Below are 17,546 nucleotides of genomic sequence, written 5' to 3' on the forward strand. Positions count from 1 at the left end.
TGTAGCACACCAGTAGGAACACATTGAATGTTGAACCAGCCTTGTGCTTCATTTGCTGAACTCTGCAGCCTGTTCACAAGATTCGGAGGAAAAATATACATCAGACAACCGTTTTATGGAGATATCATGGTGAAATTTTGTGAGAATAGTCACAAAACTGTTTCTAATGTGCTCAAAAAAAATTAAAGGGTCAGTCTACTGAATTTTATCGACCATATTTTCTTTGCGGCAACCGATAGCTCTTTGCTCAAATTACCGTTTAGCCAGCTGTGGTGCCAAGGAGTGCGGTAGAACATTTTAAAATAGAATTTATTAATGTGGGAACACATCTGTATGAGATGGTAGTCTCATCTGGCAACCATCTCGATTTCCGCCGCGCGGCGACAAACATGGCGGCGCCCGTCTAAGCCACCATAGCCGGACCTCTCGCTTCGGACTGAATTCTCGTTGTTGCTGCCTTTTTCAGTGCGTTCACTGGCCATAAATGGGGCGCCTGTCTTTCGCTTCGTCTCATCTCGCCTATAAGAAAACATATAAGAGATAAATGTGCTTTATTTTAATAATTAGAGTGACGATTCTACCGCTCCTAGGCTTAAGTAGAGAGTCGGTTTGTTTACAGCAGTGGTTCCCGTCCTGACGACCAGATGGCGCCACTATAGGCTGAGTTTATTTTTGCGTCTCTGCTAGCATACGCTGAACTAAAAGTGGGAATGTGCCTGCGTTTTGCGTACGTGTAACTATAAATATTCATGTGATTTACAGAAAAAGCGAGCAGTACGCCTTCTACAGTTTACTAGAACAAAACGTGCGTTTCTCTGACATTGGGGCATACAAATGATACGTAGTATATTCACTTATGCTTCTACAAAAAAAGACTACCACTTTCTTGAACAAAATGAACGTTTGTGGTCGCCACCATGCTTTTTTACGCGACTTTTAACGCCGAAATAAAATATAAATTCCTGCCTAAACCGGGCGCAGACCCCTCGTTATTGATGTTATAGGGTGCCAACTACCAGAATATGCCATTATTTATACACTCATCTCGGTGAGTAGACTGACCCTTTAATATTATTGTATCAAGAAATAAAAAACTTTTTGTTAAATGTCGTGTCCCCCTTGAGCTCGTAGGTGGGAGGTGGAAGCGCAGACAGAGAGAGTTACACAGTGTACTTGGGATAGAAGAACGTCAATTTGGGCTAGATGGTGCATTATTTGAGACAGAAATGGTAATAGCGCTGCAATAAGATGTACACAAGAAAGACTGACACAGGATAGCGCATGTCCTGTGTAAGTCTTTCTTGTGTACATCTTATTTCAGCGCTATTACCATTTCTGTGTACTTGGGTAGCCGCTGGTGATCCCCAAGTGATCTCAGGGTGATCCCTGTTGAGAGACCCTGCCACAGAGTGGTGTTGACTTGAGTGGCTGTTGGTGCAGGCTCACCCTGAAGCAGCTGGAGGCTGTGTCAGCACAGAATGAGCAGGTGGCCCTGATGGCCTCCGACAACCGGGAGCTGAACAAGAAGATCACGCTGCTCTCGCACGAGGTCAAGGAGGTACGGATCCCTTCCCCCGTCTGGTTTTGGTTTAGTGCTAATCGGGGGCTGGGTGTCTCCCGCATTGTCAAGGCTCAGGTGAACACGTCATTGCCGGTAGCTGCCTTTCAGATGGGCTGATTCTTCCGTGGAGCTTGCTTTCTTTTACCATTTGCTGCTGGTATTACACTTTTAGCATACCAGCTGTACGCTAGTAAAATTTGTTTTTGTTTTGCAACGTGCATTTCTGCATGCACAAAAAGATATGCCAGCAGGCAACCAAATAACCTGTCTGTGGCTTGCACTTAACTAAAGGAAGCTGGTCCTTAGCAACTGTGGAAAGAATTCTAAATGTAAACAAGTGTAGATATGTGGTCGCATTCTACAAGAATTTTGCTCTCAAAACGCACTGTTATCGATTTGGTGTCCAATGCACTGTAATACATCAGAGCTCATTTAGTTGGAGGGCGTCATCAAGGAAGGGAAGCTGTATTCTGCAGCAGTTCTTGTTCCAATTCATTTAGTGACGGCCTGTGATTTTGGGGCTGATGCTTGGTGAGCAACATCATTGCTAGGTTTTGCATTGAAAGTGAGGATGACCAAAGGAAAAGACACAAACTAATGAACTGGGGAAGAATAGTTATTGAATATGGTATTATCAGTTTTGTTCAGAAAAGGAACCAATGTTACAATCTTGGACCATTGTCCCTCTTCTCTTGTGTGGGTGTCGAAAGAATTGTTGCCCTAACAACTGGCAGGAGTTGTGGGAGCATGAAATGGCAGGGTTCGGTTGGAAGGAAATGTGAGTGCAGTGTTTTTCATGCCTAGGCTTTAGTACCCGATTAAAATAATTATGTAGCCGCCGCGGTGGCTCAGTGGTTACGGTGCTCGGCTGCTGACCCAAAAGAGGCGGGTTCGATCCCGGCCGCGGCGGCTAGAATTTCTTTGGAGGAGAAATTCTAGAGGCCCGTGTACTGTGCGATGTCAGTGCACGTAAAAGAACCCCAGGTGGTCGAAATTTCCGGAGCCCTTCACTACGGCGTCTCTCATAGCCTGAGTCGCTTTGGGACGTTAAACCCCATAAACCAAACCAAACCAAAATAATTGTCAGCTGCTTCTATATTCTCTTTTAATTAGTAATTTTCGCATTTTGGAGAAAGCAATAGTTTGGGCTTGTAAACTTCCGAGTAAAGAAATGTGGAGCATTATGAGCAAAAATGAATTCAGAGCACTAATTTAATTTTACAGTCGAACCCCGTTAAAATGAAAGCCAGTGTAATGAAACTTCGCTAAAGCAAAGTATTTTTCATAAGCAAGGCACACAAAAAAAGTGGAATTAATTTTCCTCCTCCGTGAACGTCTTTCACAGTGGGGTTTCGCTTCAACTGAGCTTTTGTGGAGTGAAAGTGAATGCGATAATTTATTTTGCTTTGTCAGAAATATAAAATGCCGCAAGTTAATTTTCACGCATTCAAATATGCATACGGAGTTCAACATCCCATTTGGTTTCATTATAAATGGCCACCGATGTCGGTATGCACTTCAAACGGCGCTGCTAAAATTGGTAAGTGGTGACCACATTGTGCACCGCATGTGAATGCGCGCTTGGATCATTACCGAATATGTTTCGTTGTGTAAACTTGACGGGAACTCGTCCAAGTTGAGTCTTTGCTCCCTGATGAGCGGAAAGAGCACATTGGAGTGAGTTAAGGGGATGCGCTAACACAGTAAATGTATAAAAATGGCACAGCACAGTGAAGCGAGGACCACTCACACAAAACAAAATGTCTTGTATTTCATCGTCGATGCTATCTAGCGTTTCGCTTCTCCTCGTCCTGTCTGAATCTCAAAGTGTAAACAGTAATGCACTTCTAGCTTCAGGATTTTTCTTAACCATCCAAGGCCTAATTACTGGGGTGTGCAAATGTTTAAATTATTGAATATGAGTTGAATACGAATAAGAAAAAGAAATAGAGAAAATGCCTTTGAATATCAAATGTCTGTTCTTGTGAAAAGGAAAATTTAAGAAATAAGTAAACAGGTCAAATGTTGTCCCTAACTTCTTTTTTTTTTTAATTTAGTGTGCTATCTTTGCAACCAAAATAAACAAACCTAGGCTAATTCAGCACTGTAGGAAAAAATTAGGTGCATGAAAATGTGTACTGTTTGATTAGAAAGCATAGCAGTATGATACCCCTGTTGTGGTCATGCGAAATGAAATCCATAAAATGGCATGTGGCTGGCAACTAACTAAAAATAACATGTTGGATGGTTTTAACCTCGTTAATTTGGGTCAACGGACCGGAAGAAATGCCCAAATTATCTAAAGGACAAGTTAAAAAGTGCCCCTGCATCCCGAAAAGAGGCTTCGTCACACAAACAGCAAAAAGCCCATGACGAGCGTGCTGGAAGAACAATGCAGACATAAACGAGGCGAACGCATGTCAACACGAAGCGGTGGATCTGTTTGCAAAAAGAAATGGCCAGCAACGCACCAGTCAGCATCGGAAAGCAGTGTGCAGCTGTGTTCAGACAGCTAGCGAATGCATGGCTGATAGCCACCATCACTGCTGGCTGGCAGCGGAGCTCAGAAACAGAAACTGTGCAATCAGGCTATTTTATGGCCTAGTGACAGGGGCCCACCTATGGTCGTCACACCTGCCGTTACAGACTCACAAGCAGTATGCGGGCTACAATTCTCTATGCAATAGGGGCGATTTTTACATGATCACTTGCCCCGCAGGTGACACTTGCCTAGCCACCCCCCTTTCAGTAGCCCTATGTGGCTTTCCCGCCTATCACTGTTGACCAAAACGAGATGGCGGAGCTCATGCTCGAAAAGTTGTGAAGGTGACAGGACGACTGCTGTGGTTGTGGGTGCCAAATGTGGAACACAGTATGGAAGGATCAAACAGAAAACCGCGCGCTTTTGCGTTGTTGTTCGAAGCAGGTGGTCGGCCTACTTGTTCCAATTACTGTGACATGTGAGAAAGCCCACTTGCAGAATTTCGCACGAGCAGTGTCCAGGCGTGTCATTCGATCACTGCCGAATAGTTGGAATTCTCGAATATCAGTTTCTCAAATCAAACATGAACTGAGTACTAGACTTATTCAGTTCGTATTCGAAATGTCGAATATTTGCACGCCCCTACTGATTTCGAAAGCAAGCACCTGCAGTGCACTTGTCATGTATACGTTGGCAGTTCTGCCTCCTTATTTTTTTTTTTTTTTCCCTATTTCCACCATCCCGTTCTGAGCCTTCCTTACAGCAGTCGCCATTACTCTTTCTGCCGCAGCATGTTCTCTTTGCTTTCTGGGCTGTGCCTTATCGCACGCACTCCTCAATGACCATGTATTGGTGCAGCTTCCATGCAGTCACCTGTGTACGGTGTGTACAGTCTGTGTGCACTCTGTGTACAGCCTAGAAGCACAAGAACTTGCAGAAAACTCTATTGGCTGCTTCTCGCAGCCACTTGGCAAATGAGGGGTTGAAATTACGATGAACCTGGTTGCAGCGTACATCGACGCCATTTATCCAAGAGAAAGTCCCCTACATAGCCGTGGCAGCAAAATTTTTGTTTGGGTTCATACGGGATTTCGTCCTAGTCCAGTGGAGAGTGGAACCACAGTTATAATAAGCTGATTGATTGATTGAAAGCGTCTTATAAAGGGTGACATTCAGCGACTGGCGTTTGATTGGCACTTCTCTTCATGAACAGAGCCAGCGCAAGCATGAGACGGAGTGCGAGCACCGGCGCAAGGCAGAGCTGAAGCTGCAGGAGCTGTGGGCTAAGCTGGAGTGCGAGCAACAGTCCAGGTCGCAGCTGGCCTCTGCTTCTCAGGTATGTGTGCGCGAATTAGGGGTTTGTTTCTGTAGGGCAAAGCCTGCCCTTTGTTCGGGCATGGAATTCTTCTCGTGTTCTCTGCATGTGGTCCATTTTCTCTTTGTTGCTTTGTTTGCTGACATGCACTGACCGTGTCTGGACATAGTACTCAGCTCTGCTGCTTCCCATAGGCATTATTACAGTGCTGTCATTCCTTGTCACTAATATGGATGGCTCAAATTATGGACGATTTTTTTCTGTGGTAGGCGGCATCGGACAAGGCATCTGCTCTGGAGAAGCAGCTGTGGGAGCTGAATGACAAGCTGAAGCAGGAAGCGGATGCCGCGCTGAAGCTGAAGAAGGCCAACGCGGAGCTTGCACTGAGCGTGGCAACGCGGGAGCGTGCCTGCCAGGAGCTCCAGGAGACCGTGGGCGCCCTGCGGGGACAGATGGGCTCCCAGGAGCGGGACCTCTCTAACCTGCAGATACAGCTCGAACAGGTGGGTCTGCCTTTTGGCCCACTGTGGCTGCTTGGTGCCTCAGATTAATAACAATGCCTGCACAAGCCGTTGCTGAACGCTGTTGAGTGTCGATGCTGAATGAATGAAAGAATCTTTTAAGCATGAAACACCTGGAGGCACCTGTAGAGTGAATTTCAGTGGAAGGTCAAGAAAAGTGGTCTGTGTAACGTAACAACACTGTATGCTTAGCTTACTCCTTTGGAAACACAGATTATCAATTTTGGATTACTTTGTAAGCATGCTAGTTTACAACCACTAGGCATTAGTACGCGGAAAAATCTCCATTGTCTTGAAAGCTGGCTAACAGCTGGATAATGTCGGATGAAAAAGGGATGCCCATGTAGCTGTATCCTCTCGAGCCACCAGGTGCATGCAGTTGGCTTGCAGCTATTTATTTAGGTAACAATTCAGGTTTTTGACTAGTTCCTTTTTGTCTCACCCTTGATCCACCGTGCCATTAGTCAGCACAGTGCTTGTGCATACGCCATTTTTTCCACACAATTCCTTCCTTATGTGAATAAAGCTTAGCAGTGCCTGTATGCTATTGCGTGTCGTCTGCATCTGTTGCGCTTTCATATTGCTCATGGCGTCCGTGGCACTGTTGGGCAACACCATTCCTGCTTTCACGAGTGCCACCTATTCTCAATCACACCACATACTATTAAAGGGGGATGTGGGGATCAGGTCACAAAAATCATAAAAAAAAGTCGATTTTTGAAAAGTACACTTTTTGGTATCTCCCACACTGTTTCTGTGTTGTACTGAAACATTTCACCCAAAAATAAACTTTCAGTGCTCCAGATAAATATATTTGTCGGCATCTACACATAGACAGTGCATGCTAGCTCAGAACTTTCAGGCTTGTTTTCTCGAAATTTTGTTTTGAGCTTAATACCTTGCTCGTGGAAAGCATAGCACAGCAAAGGGTGCATGGATTTTTACCCCGTTTGTTTTGTTGTGATCACTGAAATGTGGTCTGCATCGAAACAGTCTTAGATTTACCATTTAGGCTCACATTTTTATTACATGGTAATTAAAACATGATTTATTTTAAACATAAAAGAAGATGCATATTGTGTCCTTAAAAAAAAAAAAGCAGAGAAATTTTTTTAAAAAATTAAGAGAGTCTTGACTTACGCCACACTTCTTAGTAAATATTAACAGCATTTACAGAGCTGTGGCCTGTTTTTTTGTCATGCTAGGCTTTCCACAAGCAAGGAACATGGGGACAACATTTATTTATTTATTGGTACATACTGTCAATCCCATATGGGATTACAACAGGAAGGGCATAAGTCGAACAGCCTAATAAATAAGCACAATAAGGCAAGCAAGCATAACACAAAGGTAAACACTCAGCGTTGTGAGGGTAAGATGTTTAACAAGAACTCAAGAATAGAAGTAAAGGGGTATAAACTTTCAAATGGATGGAACAAAGAACAGTAATCATGGAACAGAGAACAGAATAAACAATGATAAAAGGGAACCTACTGAAGCTGTCATTGAGAAACTTTATATCTGATTGTTTGATGTTGCTTTAAGCCAGTCTACCAAATTTCACCACTCTAAAGCGAAAAATAGAACAGTTGCCTTCGATCCCCTCATCCCCCCTTAAGCATCCTCAGGACTCTGACTACTTTTGCTTTGCTTCATGGCCTTCCCTGACCTGGCAGGAGAAGTCCACGTGGTCGTCACGGGTCCAAGAGCTGGAGAGCCGGCGGCAGGCCCTGCAGCTGGAGCTGGAGCGGCTGCGGGAGCGCGAGGCCCACGCCCTGGAGGAGGCCCACCGGCTGTCGGCACGGGTCCTGGAGCAGGAGAAGCAGCGCGCCGTGCTGGAGCTGGAGCTGCGCAACACCCAGAACCGGCTCGACCGGGGCTCCAACCAGCAGGCCACCTGCCCCGAGAAGCGGCCGCGGGGGGGCGCCGATGACGAGAACAGTGCCGAGGCCCTGGCAGCCCAACTGGCCACCGAGCGGCAGGCACGCCAGCAGGCGGATGCCGCGGTGCAGGACCGCGAGCGACAGATGTCCATGCTCAACGTTGACTACCGGCAGCTGCAGGTGAGGGGATCTTTCAGTGCTGTCAGTTAAGAAACCGATGCTCAGTTGTGAGTTGTTTGTATTAGGATGTGCTCTGGTGGCTCACTTGGAAACAGCTGCAGTTCAAGAAAGACCTGAAGAAACCTTGCTTTTGTAAGTTTAAACACTTAACCTGCTGCCTAGTAATAGTGGTTATAAAAAGCAATGATGTTCTGTACTCGCAGTCATAATAAAAGCAGTAGTGTCTTTTTCATCCCATTTTTCGCACAAGGATTAAAGAGTTGTTTCAACTTAAACTATCATATCTCTTAGTGTCGGTTAAGTTGAAAGTTATTCATTTCTCACAATAAACTCCCAGATACCACGTGTTTGTCACTGCTTATCCTAAAAGGTTCTTCAGATAAGAATTGGGATGTCTTATAATTCGACCTGTGAAAATTTGGTAAAAGAGCCGTCAGTCAGAGGCTTGTTTGGTAGTTTGCTGCATCCTTACTCCCATGCGTAGCGCCAACGTCTACGCTGTGAAAATGTGATTTTGTCTATATGTTGTTTGTCTAGTGAAGTTTTGCATTGCAAAGTAAAGCTAGAGAATTCTGGCTTGAATTTCGCAGTGCACAGTGAATACACTTCACTTACTCGAAACTTTGTTTTGTAGCAAGGCTGAGGGTTGGTGCTGCATTTTCAGATGGGTGAAAACCAGCCCAAAAAGAAGAAAAGAGGACAGCACAGGACAGCAGAGTGCAGAATCACTGGACAGAAAGCAGCCATTGTCCTGTGCTCTCTCTCTCTCTCTTGTGCAGCGTCTTTTGTCTGGCTGCTTTTCACTCGTTGAAACTTCGTTTGTCTCGAAGTGCTTCCTCCGTTTTCGCAGCTTAGATCTAATGGGGGCGCACTGCATCTCCCTGTTGGCTGACGGCCTTGTTGTGTCTCCCTGTGTGCAGACGCAGCTGCAGCGGCTGCAAGGGGAGCACCGCCAGGAGGCAGAGAAGGCGCAGGCCCTGCAGGCGCAGCTGGACGAGGAGGCCCGAAGGAGGACGCAGCTGAGCCAGCAGGCTGCGCAGCAGGCCCAGGAGGTGGCCCGGCTGGCACAGCGCGACCGCCAGGCACAGGCCGCCCTGGCCGAGGCACGCCAGGCCCTGCAGGCTGCCCAGGAGGAACTGGCACGCATGCACACGTGAGTGGGGGGCACAGCTATTGCGGGCTGCCCTGCACTACTACTCTGCAGAGCACCAAGGGCTCCTTGGACCTGTTACGAGCTACGGGAACAAAAATGTGTAACATTAAGAGACTGGAAACAGGCAGAGTGGGTGAGGGAGCGAACGCGGGTTAATGACATCCTAGTGGAAATCAAGAGGAAGAAGTGGGCTCGGGCAGGGCATGTAACGCAAAGGCAAGGCAAAGGCAAGACAACCGCTGGTCCTTAAGGGCAACGGAGTGGATTCTAAGAGAAGGCAAGCGTAGCAGGGGGAGGCAGAAAGTGAGGTGGGCAGAGGAGATTAAGAAGTTTGCGGGGATGCGGTGGCCACAGCTGGCAGAGGACAGGGTTAATTGGAGAGACATGGGAGAGGCCTTTGCCCTGCAGTGGGCATAGTCAGGCTGATGATGGTGATGATGAGCAGCACGAGGGAAGAGACTGAGTTAGTTTTTGTGTAGTCATTTAGTCGATCTGCTGGATGGGACTTCTTGCACCACACACAGTTGTGCAAAATGTGCACAAGTAAAAAATTTGCCGTGCGATAGGTCTGCATCTTTTAATGCCTGAAGTTTTTGAGGGAAAAGGATTTTACTTTCAATGCATGCTGTGTATTATGTGGTTTCGTTTTTATGCTCCCATGTCCTGTTGTCCACCTGTTCTCCCAAACGTTTTGAAACAGGCAAACTTCGCTCATACAGCACCATAATACATAATACATGGGGACTTCTAGTGGAAGCTCCGTTAAGAGAGGCACAGTGGGAAGGTGCCAACTGCACAAAGGAATACCCTGCTGCATTAATTCAGGCATACGTAGCGAGGATTAGCCTGCGAGCTTTTCATTTGGAGTCAACAATGTTTGTACTCCCAAAGATACAGTTTTATTTGCAGCCAGTTTGCATTACATATACGTGCTTTGCCACCGAAAATGTCATATTGTTACTTGTGTACCTTACATGCTTGTCTTTTTCTGTTCTAGGGCAAAGAACGTGGATGACCTGCAGATGAAGGAGCTCCAGGACCAGCTTGAGGCCGAACAGTACTTCTCGGCAAGTCGCAGTTCATGTCCTCACTGTGCATCTTGTTTACCTTGTACGTCTGGGGAAGCTTTGATGCAATGCCTGATGTGGCAGTCGACCGAAAAAGAAAGGGAAGGGACCTGCGATGACAGAGTGCAAGAGGCAATCCAGCATTGGTTACATGATGTGAGGGGGGGTAACACCTATTACATTCATTTCCCAGCTGATTAATGATGACCAGGTGTACATGATGCATGCTGCACTACTTGGTGCACTCACCCATCCACCACTACCTTAGAGTGCACTATTGTTAGTTCATTCATGTCCTGAATTGCTTGTGCGAACCTATAAAGGTCAGGTGCGGTCTTCCGGTCAATTCTTTGACACTCGCTGCTGGCAGGGGTGGACTCACGGGTCACTCTGAGACACCCCCACTTGAATCTTCCCCTGCTCTCTAGCATGGGCCTTTGCCCTGCAGTGGGCATAGTCAGGCTGATGATGATGATGATGGCCACTCACAGCTCTGCGAGGCACCTTCCTTGTTACTTGACAGCAAGTCTCGCTGTCATTGCTTTTGGCATTGATGGGTGAATGGGAACGATTGATATTTTATCCAATCTCGCTTTATCTCTGCAAAGACACGCGGAATGGTGCTCGTGGCTTTCAATTGCACATGGCCAACAATGTTCTGCTTTGCCCCCCCCCCCCCCCCCCCCCCCCCCTCGTGTTTTGCAGACTCTGTACAAGACTCAGGCTCACGAGCTGAAGGAAGAGCTGGACGAGCGCAGCCGAACGGTGCAGGAGCTGGAAGAGCGCCGCCAGGTGCTGAGCCGAGAGCTCGAGATGGCCACCGTGCGGGCCGACTCACTCGAGCTGCACCGTTCAGTCCTGGAGGACACCGCGGCTGGTCTCGAGAAGGACAGGTGCGACACAGCTTGCTTTGTTCCCTGTTAGCCGTACGTGTTTTCTGTGGACATCCCAGTAGGTCATGTTCATTCTTGAATGCACCAAAGGCCAGCTTACAGAGGGGATAACCTGACAATCACAGATGTTTTGACATGAGGTATTTACCATGGAATGTAAGCTGCATCCAGTATGGGACTAGACTCAGTCTTGTGAAAGCAGTATAATGCCAGCAAGGAGGTGCCTGTGGGGACTAGGTGAACTGACTTCATGTGAAGACGGGTTTGCAGCTGTATTGATGAGGTGCTGGCTGGAATTTCACTGAGAGCAATTCTCCCGTGGGCTTCAGCGCACATTCACTAACAGTAGATGAAGTACAGTTGACTCTCACTAATTCGTGCTTTAAGTAGCTAAGAGCATGGGCACAAGAAAAATATGAGTGATAGGCACTTATATGTTTACTCAGCCAGCAATCTCAAGCTGGTTATGCAGTTGAAAAAAAAAGCTATCACTGATGCACTGGTTTCCAAGTTATCAATAATGCGGTTCCATCATGCTGCACTGTGTGCCCACTGTTGGGAATACCAAAGCAGAGCTTCTAGAAAATAGGCCTTCCACAGCCTCCTTCACAGGTGCGATACAGTAGTGGCACCACACAAACAACAAGCTCGTTGTGATGAGCACGCATTTTTGGCATGCAGGACCACGCGGACGGAATCAAGGGGAATGCACAGTTGCGCTGGAATGGTGCAGTGCCTTCTGAAAAGAAAACTTTATAGGTTAAATTTAGGTTAAAAGGTAGACATGTAAAAGAGCCCATAGAACTAGAAATGTAATGTAATACAGTAGAACCCCGCTGTTACGTTCCTCACTGCTGCGTTTTCCCGGCTGTTACGTCGTTTTCTTCGGGTCCCGGCATAGCTTCCATAGTATCCAATGTATTGGGAACCCCGCTGTTACGTCGTAGCCGAGGAAACGATCCCGCATGATACGTCGCAACCGGGCTCCCCGAACCCAACCGGGCAATGCGCGCCAACCGGCATTTTGATTTTTGACGAGTCTTGGCCAGGCTTGGCTACGGAACTGGCTGCAAGAAGCCGCACGCGAGTTGGAGAGGCCGCCACTAGATGGCTATCTGCCTAGCACGCCGAACGCCGCGATCTTTATCGTGGGAGGTGGTGAGGAGGAGGCGCACGGCTGCGGTTACTTATCAGCGCGTCTTTTCTTTCACTCTTTCTTTTTATCTTTTAACTCTCCTCTATCTGCAAGTGACAGCGGTGGTGGCTCGGCTGGAGCCAGTCGGCAGGGCCCGTGCAATTTCCTTTTCATCCTTCTCAGTCGCAACAACATCTTTATTGTGCTTTGATGGCGTGATAGCGTTGAGTAAGCGGAAGGGGCTTTCCCTTGAGGAAAAGCTGGACGTACTAAACGCAGTCGACAGGCAGCCAGGGCGGCTTTCGCGGAGCAGCGCGGCGAGCAGCCTACGAACATTTCAGTGCTTGACGCTGTGCACAACGTCGCTTCAGCGTGGACTGCAGTGAGCGCGTGAACTGCACAGCACTGCTGCGTGCGTGCGGTGTGGCCGCACCGCAAAGCGACGCTGACAGCAATGCGGCCTTTGCTATTGAGAAACGCGTTGTTCTTTCCAGCGAGCGAAAGAAACTGCAATCCACCATTCTCGATTTTCTAAAGTCCTAGGGTCAATTTGCGGAAATTAATTGTTTCAAGTCAAAGCTGCACTGTTTTCATTAATTTTCGGTGCTTTCCTCACTGTTGCGTTTTCCCGGCTGTTACGTTTTTTTTTCCCGGTCCGGTGAAAAACGTATGAACGGGGTTCTACTGTAGCACACTGTATTGGGCAGGTTGGAAGTAGTTCATCGTGAAGACGAGCGCAAAACTGACAGAGGACCAACAAAAGAGAGGACGCGAACACTTGTGAACAGCTGTGAGAGCGGATGTCTACCTCTTAACCTAAATTAACATCACTGTGTTATCTGCTCTCATAGCTGTTTGTCAACCCCCATGTCGTTTGACGAACCATAGTGCAAATTAAGCTACTTTAAAATACATTGAAACTATACACGGCCAAACAAAGTTCTGAATTTTGTTTAAATTAGCCAAAAGTACGAATTGTTATATTTTGAATTATCATGAGTCTACTGTGCATTCACAAGTGGTGGGGCACACAGGTGAAATGCAGTGTAATGGACAAGGTGTTCAGAATAATTGGTTTAGCGAGCAAACAGAAGAACAAAAACGCCCTTGGAGAGCGCACCAGCGACAGACGGGAGATTTATTCTCAAGGGTAAAAATAGGCAGAAGCATTCAACTGTTAAGAAGTACAAAGAAGACTAAGTACGCATTAAGGATGAGTGTAAAAAATTGTCATACGTCCTCTCATGCAAATAGCAATGAAAGTGCAATGCTGACCATTTCTGTTAGATCGGCCCACCAATCGCCTGTCACATTTTCATCACCCTGAGGCAAGGGTCTTCTCACTCGTCCCTAATTGTGCCGGCTCACATCCTTACGAGGTTAACACTTACCCTCCCTGCTAAGCATTTTATGCAAAAAGCTCCTGTGTCTCAGCAGCATGTGTGTTTTGCTTTCATTGCCCTTACTTGCCTGTTTCAGGCACCAGGTGCTGGCAGGGATCGGCCTTGCCGATCAGTCATGAATTACTAGTTCTGCGATCTCGAGTTTGAGGAAGACCTCCGCAATGGCTGGGCAGTGCCGAACGTTGGGAAGTGTGCAGCGCACTGTTGATGCGGGGTGTGCCACTGACGCAGGGCGGTCCGTGAGCTAGAGCTGGAGCAGCTGCAGAAGCAGCTGAGCAGTGAACGGGCGATGCACGAGGCGGCCCTGGCCCAGGAGCGGCAGGAGCGCCAGGCGGAGCAGGCGCGCCAGGAGCAGCTGCAGAAGCAGCTCGCCCAGGAGCGCATGCTCAAGCTGCAGGCGGTCAACAAGCTGGCCGAGATCATGAACCGCAAGGACATCGCGGGCAGCGGCAAGAGCCGGGCGGCCGGAGACCTGCGGCGGCGTGACCGGGAGGTGCGCAAGTTGCAGCAGGAGCTCACCCTGGAGCGTGACAAGTACTCGCAGATGGTCAGCCGCCTGCAGAAGGAGCTCGCCGAGCTGCAGGTGAGCGCCAGCTCGTCTGTGCCGCCGGGTCTCGCCCGACTGGCGGGCTGTGAGGGGTTCTTAGCTGGCTGCCCTCTGGTTTTCCTGCAGCTCGGCTTTTGTGTTTCGAAGTTTTGCAGCACTCGCAGTTTGTACCGTACAATCTTGTGTAAGGGCTGCACTCACGTATGGGCAGCACTTGCGATAAAATTACTAAGTTGGTTTTTTTTTTTTTAATTTGTGTATGGGCTGTGTCTTCAAAATTAACTCCCAAATTTTTTAAGTGAGGCTTTTACATCAGTTTTTATGGCATCACACATGGTGTGTTTATGTCATCACCAAGGATTGTAACACTTTGTTTACGTGTCTGCATGTAGCAGTTTGTCTACAGAAAAAGCTTTCCAAGCTGCAGGCAAGGTGCTGCATATCTATGCTGTATTTCGGCTGATTGAGGTACAGCAGATTGAAAATTCAGTAGCAGCAGTGGCAGGAGATGGCGCAGCCTGCAGACGAGTAATGCCGCCAAAGCCACACGGCTTTTTTGATTGATTGCAAACTCGGAAGCACAGAAACCGGGCTTTACACAAGACTACATACGGCCTGCTAAGTCTGCTTAGTCCTGTGATACTTGGCATTAGTTACCACGAGCTTTCTCTGTTACTAAATATCACATTGGGCTTGAACCACAGCAGTTGGCAATTAGGACCATGTTTCTTGCTCTGTTGTGCTTAGGATGCAGAAATCATGCAGCACATCTTGTGTCGTGCTAGAGTTTGTTTTGGGGTTCATTTCCTACTTCGTTAAAGTAACTGCATCTGTCTGTATTCAGCTGCACAGCTTTTATGTTTATCTGTTTAATGATTGCAGTTTCACATTATAAGGTTGTGAGGCATTGTTGTGCTGCAAGCTTGTGTCAGCATCGAGGTTTGAGACCCTTCAGCTACGTGTCATGGGCAACAAACAATGTGGCATACCAGGAAATGCAGCAAGAGAGACTGCAGCAGGTTAGGTGACTGTTCGAAATGTCTCACGCAGGCGACAGCCCACGAGGAAAGCCAGGCACGCGTCAAGCTCCAGATGGAGCTGGACTCGAAGGACTCCGAGATGGAGGTTCTGCGGCGGGTGGCGTCCGCTGCTGCCCTGACCTCCCCAGATGCCCTAACACCCACCACGAACTCTAGTGGTGGCCGCGACGGGGACCTCCAGCGGTTGGAAGGTTGGCTCTCAGTGCCGCAGAAGCAGAACATCCGGCGCCACGGCTGGCGGCGCCAGTACGTGGTGGTGAGCTCGCGCAAGATCCTCTTCTACAACTGCGAGGCGGACCGGGCCAACGCAGATCCTGCTCTTGTTCTCGACCTGAGCAAGCTGTTCCACGTGCGGTCGGTCACCCAGGGGGACGTCATTCGCGCCGATGCCAAGGACATTCCCCGCATTTTCCAGGTGGGTGAAAGGCATGGTTAACACATCATGACAGGTGTCAATCCTTCGTTAAATGTGTAGGGGAAAAAAGTGAATAAATCAATGTGAAACTTTACATGGTCATTGCAAAAGGAGCACATGCTTAAGTTTCTGCTACAGCATTTTAACATGGTTCATTTGCTTGGAAGATATGCTTGTCTGTCTGTCAGGGTGTAAATTTGTTTGGAAGGCTTAAGGAGAACATGTGAGTATGGTTGTAATTTTAGAGCGCAGCTCTTTGGCACGCATTCCTGCATTGAGCATCGCCATCGGCTTTGGCATAACCTAGCGAACGAGCACATCGGAGGATGAAAGAGAACTAACACAGAGCGCAGCAGAGAATTAAAGACAGCGATAGCTGAGAGAGCTCAAGGAGGAAAGTGGTAGCGTGAAGGTAGGTCGTGTGGCAACCTGGGGCAAAAAAAAAGAAATGAAGGAAAAAATTGTTCTGGAGTATGCTCGAAGGCTCGGGCTACAGCTAGCATGTCTTAGCTCACAGCCTTGGTCCTCCTCTCCCCGTGTCCTCGACAGAGTGGCGTGTGGACAGACAGACAGATGCTTCCAGCCCTCTTGAGAAGTCATGGGGAGGAAGACATAGCTTGACAGTAGCTGTGGTGCCTACTGCCTTTCTCAGCACTGCCGCCCGCTTGTACCTTAACCGAGCACGGAGCACAGGGGAGGAGGAAAGAAGTGATAGCGAAGAAAGCGCAAGAAGGAAAGCAGAGAAGGTGGGATGGCAGCAGCATGAGTAGTGAAGAGTAGCATGCATCATTTTCTGCCTGCTGATGACGTCACCAGTAAGGTATCCATCACTCGCCAGAGATCGCACCAGAGTACATGCGCCGACTGGTCGCCCGAGGCGAGGCTCATCTGCGGCGGAACGCTATGCGTGCTGCTGATGTCGAAACCCAGAGCCACCTCCGTTCGCCACTGCGGTTGCCTGTGGTTTGAGTGGTGCAGCAGCTGCACTCAAAAACTGTGTTACCGAAAAGCATAATCATTGGCTAATTTTTTGGTGAATGTATGCTTAAAGCTTCTACAAGAGACAGTGAAAGATGGAAGCCAGCAGGATCTAAACATGAGTGAGTGACGATGCAGATACCTCAGCCTGGTGCAAGAGTGTGGCAAGGGGATTTGTATTCATCTGAGCAGGACGAAGACCCTGTCCGGCTTTGCACCAAACAGGAATCTGGCATCTAGCAGAGACAAGATTCTGTCTGAACTGGGCAGCATTTTATGTAGTGTGGACACAAGGCCCCGTCATCACTCGCTATTCAACTTAGGCATGCAGCAGTCCGTGCTTGGTTTCATTTGGGGCTTTCTTCTTTATGCCTGGACATCACTTGATGTCCCCCTTGATATAGCAGAAGCTATCCCACAGAGCAAGTGGGGGCTGTAATGGGAAGATGAAGGAGCAAAAGTGCAAGGTTTGAGCGTATTGTTGTGGGGGTAGCTGAAAAACGTCAAGAGTCAAGTTTTGTGTTAGCGTGACGCATTGACTTGGTGTGGGGTGCCCAGTTGGTAGAGACTACAAAACAAGCTTTTACATCAATGTTGTTCAATATGTGTGCAGTTCGTTGTTTGGGGTTGAAGAGCAGTTGAGAAAGAGAGCGGAAGTGTTCCAGGAATTAATGGTGGAGACTAGAAAAGGTTGGTGCAGAGGGATGTGGGGTAGGGGAGAGCAAAAAGAAGAAAGGGAACACAAGCTTGAAAACAAATGTGGGAGCTAGGTGTAACACCCCCATCAAAGAGGAAGACAAGAGAGGGTGAGAGAGAGAGAGACGAGTGGAATCCTCTAGGATCTTCATTTTCAGAATTCAAAAGCAAAACAAAAACAAAGAAAAAAATTTTATTTGCTGAAAAATAAGCCTCCTCAGAAGCTATCTTTATGTATCACTACAGAGACAGCCCACACAGATTCTGTGACATGGGA

At 47.9% G+C, this 17,546-nt stretch overlaps 1 protein-coding gene across 1 annotated transcript in view; it reads left to right on the forward strand.

Moving 5' to 3' along the window:
* The window catches only part of Rok (Rho associated coiled-coil containing protein kinase), a 54,027-nt gene that overhangs the window by 27,296 nt on the left and 9,185 nt on the right, over positions 1–17,546 (forward strand). Inside the window, exons 11-19 of the mRNA XM_089552787.1 lie at positions 1,441–1,558; positions 5,257–5,379; positions 5,628–5,861; positions 7,556–7,942; positions 8,863–9,095; positions 10,093–10,162; positions 10,868–11,055; positions 13,825–14,176; positions 15,191–15,595. Of these exons, the coding sequence (XP_089408913.1) occupies positions 1,441–1,558; positions 5,257–5,379; positions 5,628–5,861; positions 7,556–7,942; positions 8,863–9,095; positions 10,093–10,162; positions 10,868–11,055; positions 13,825–14,176; positions 15,191–15,595 (2,110 nt within the window). The remainder of the gene's footprint in view (positions 1–1,440; positions 1,559–5,256; positions 5,380–5,627; positions 5,862–7,555; positions 7,943–8,862; positions 9,096–10,092; positions 10,163–10,867; positions 11,056–13,824; positions 14,177–15,190; positions 15,596–17,546) is intronic.

Source organism: Amblyomma mixtum, chromosome 7 (genome assembly GCF_055824585.1).
Source record: "Amblyomma mixtum isolate Tamu chromosome 7, ASM5582458v1, whole genome shotgun sequence".
NCBI classification, from domain to species: Eukaryota; Metazoa; Arthropoda; class Arachnida; order Ixodida; family Ixodidae; genus Amblyomma; species Amblyomma mixtum.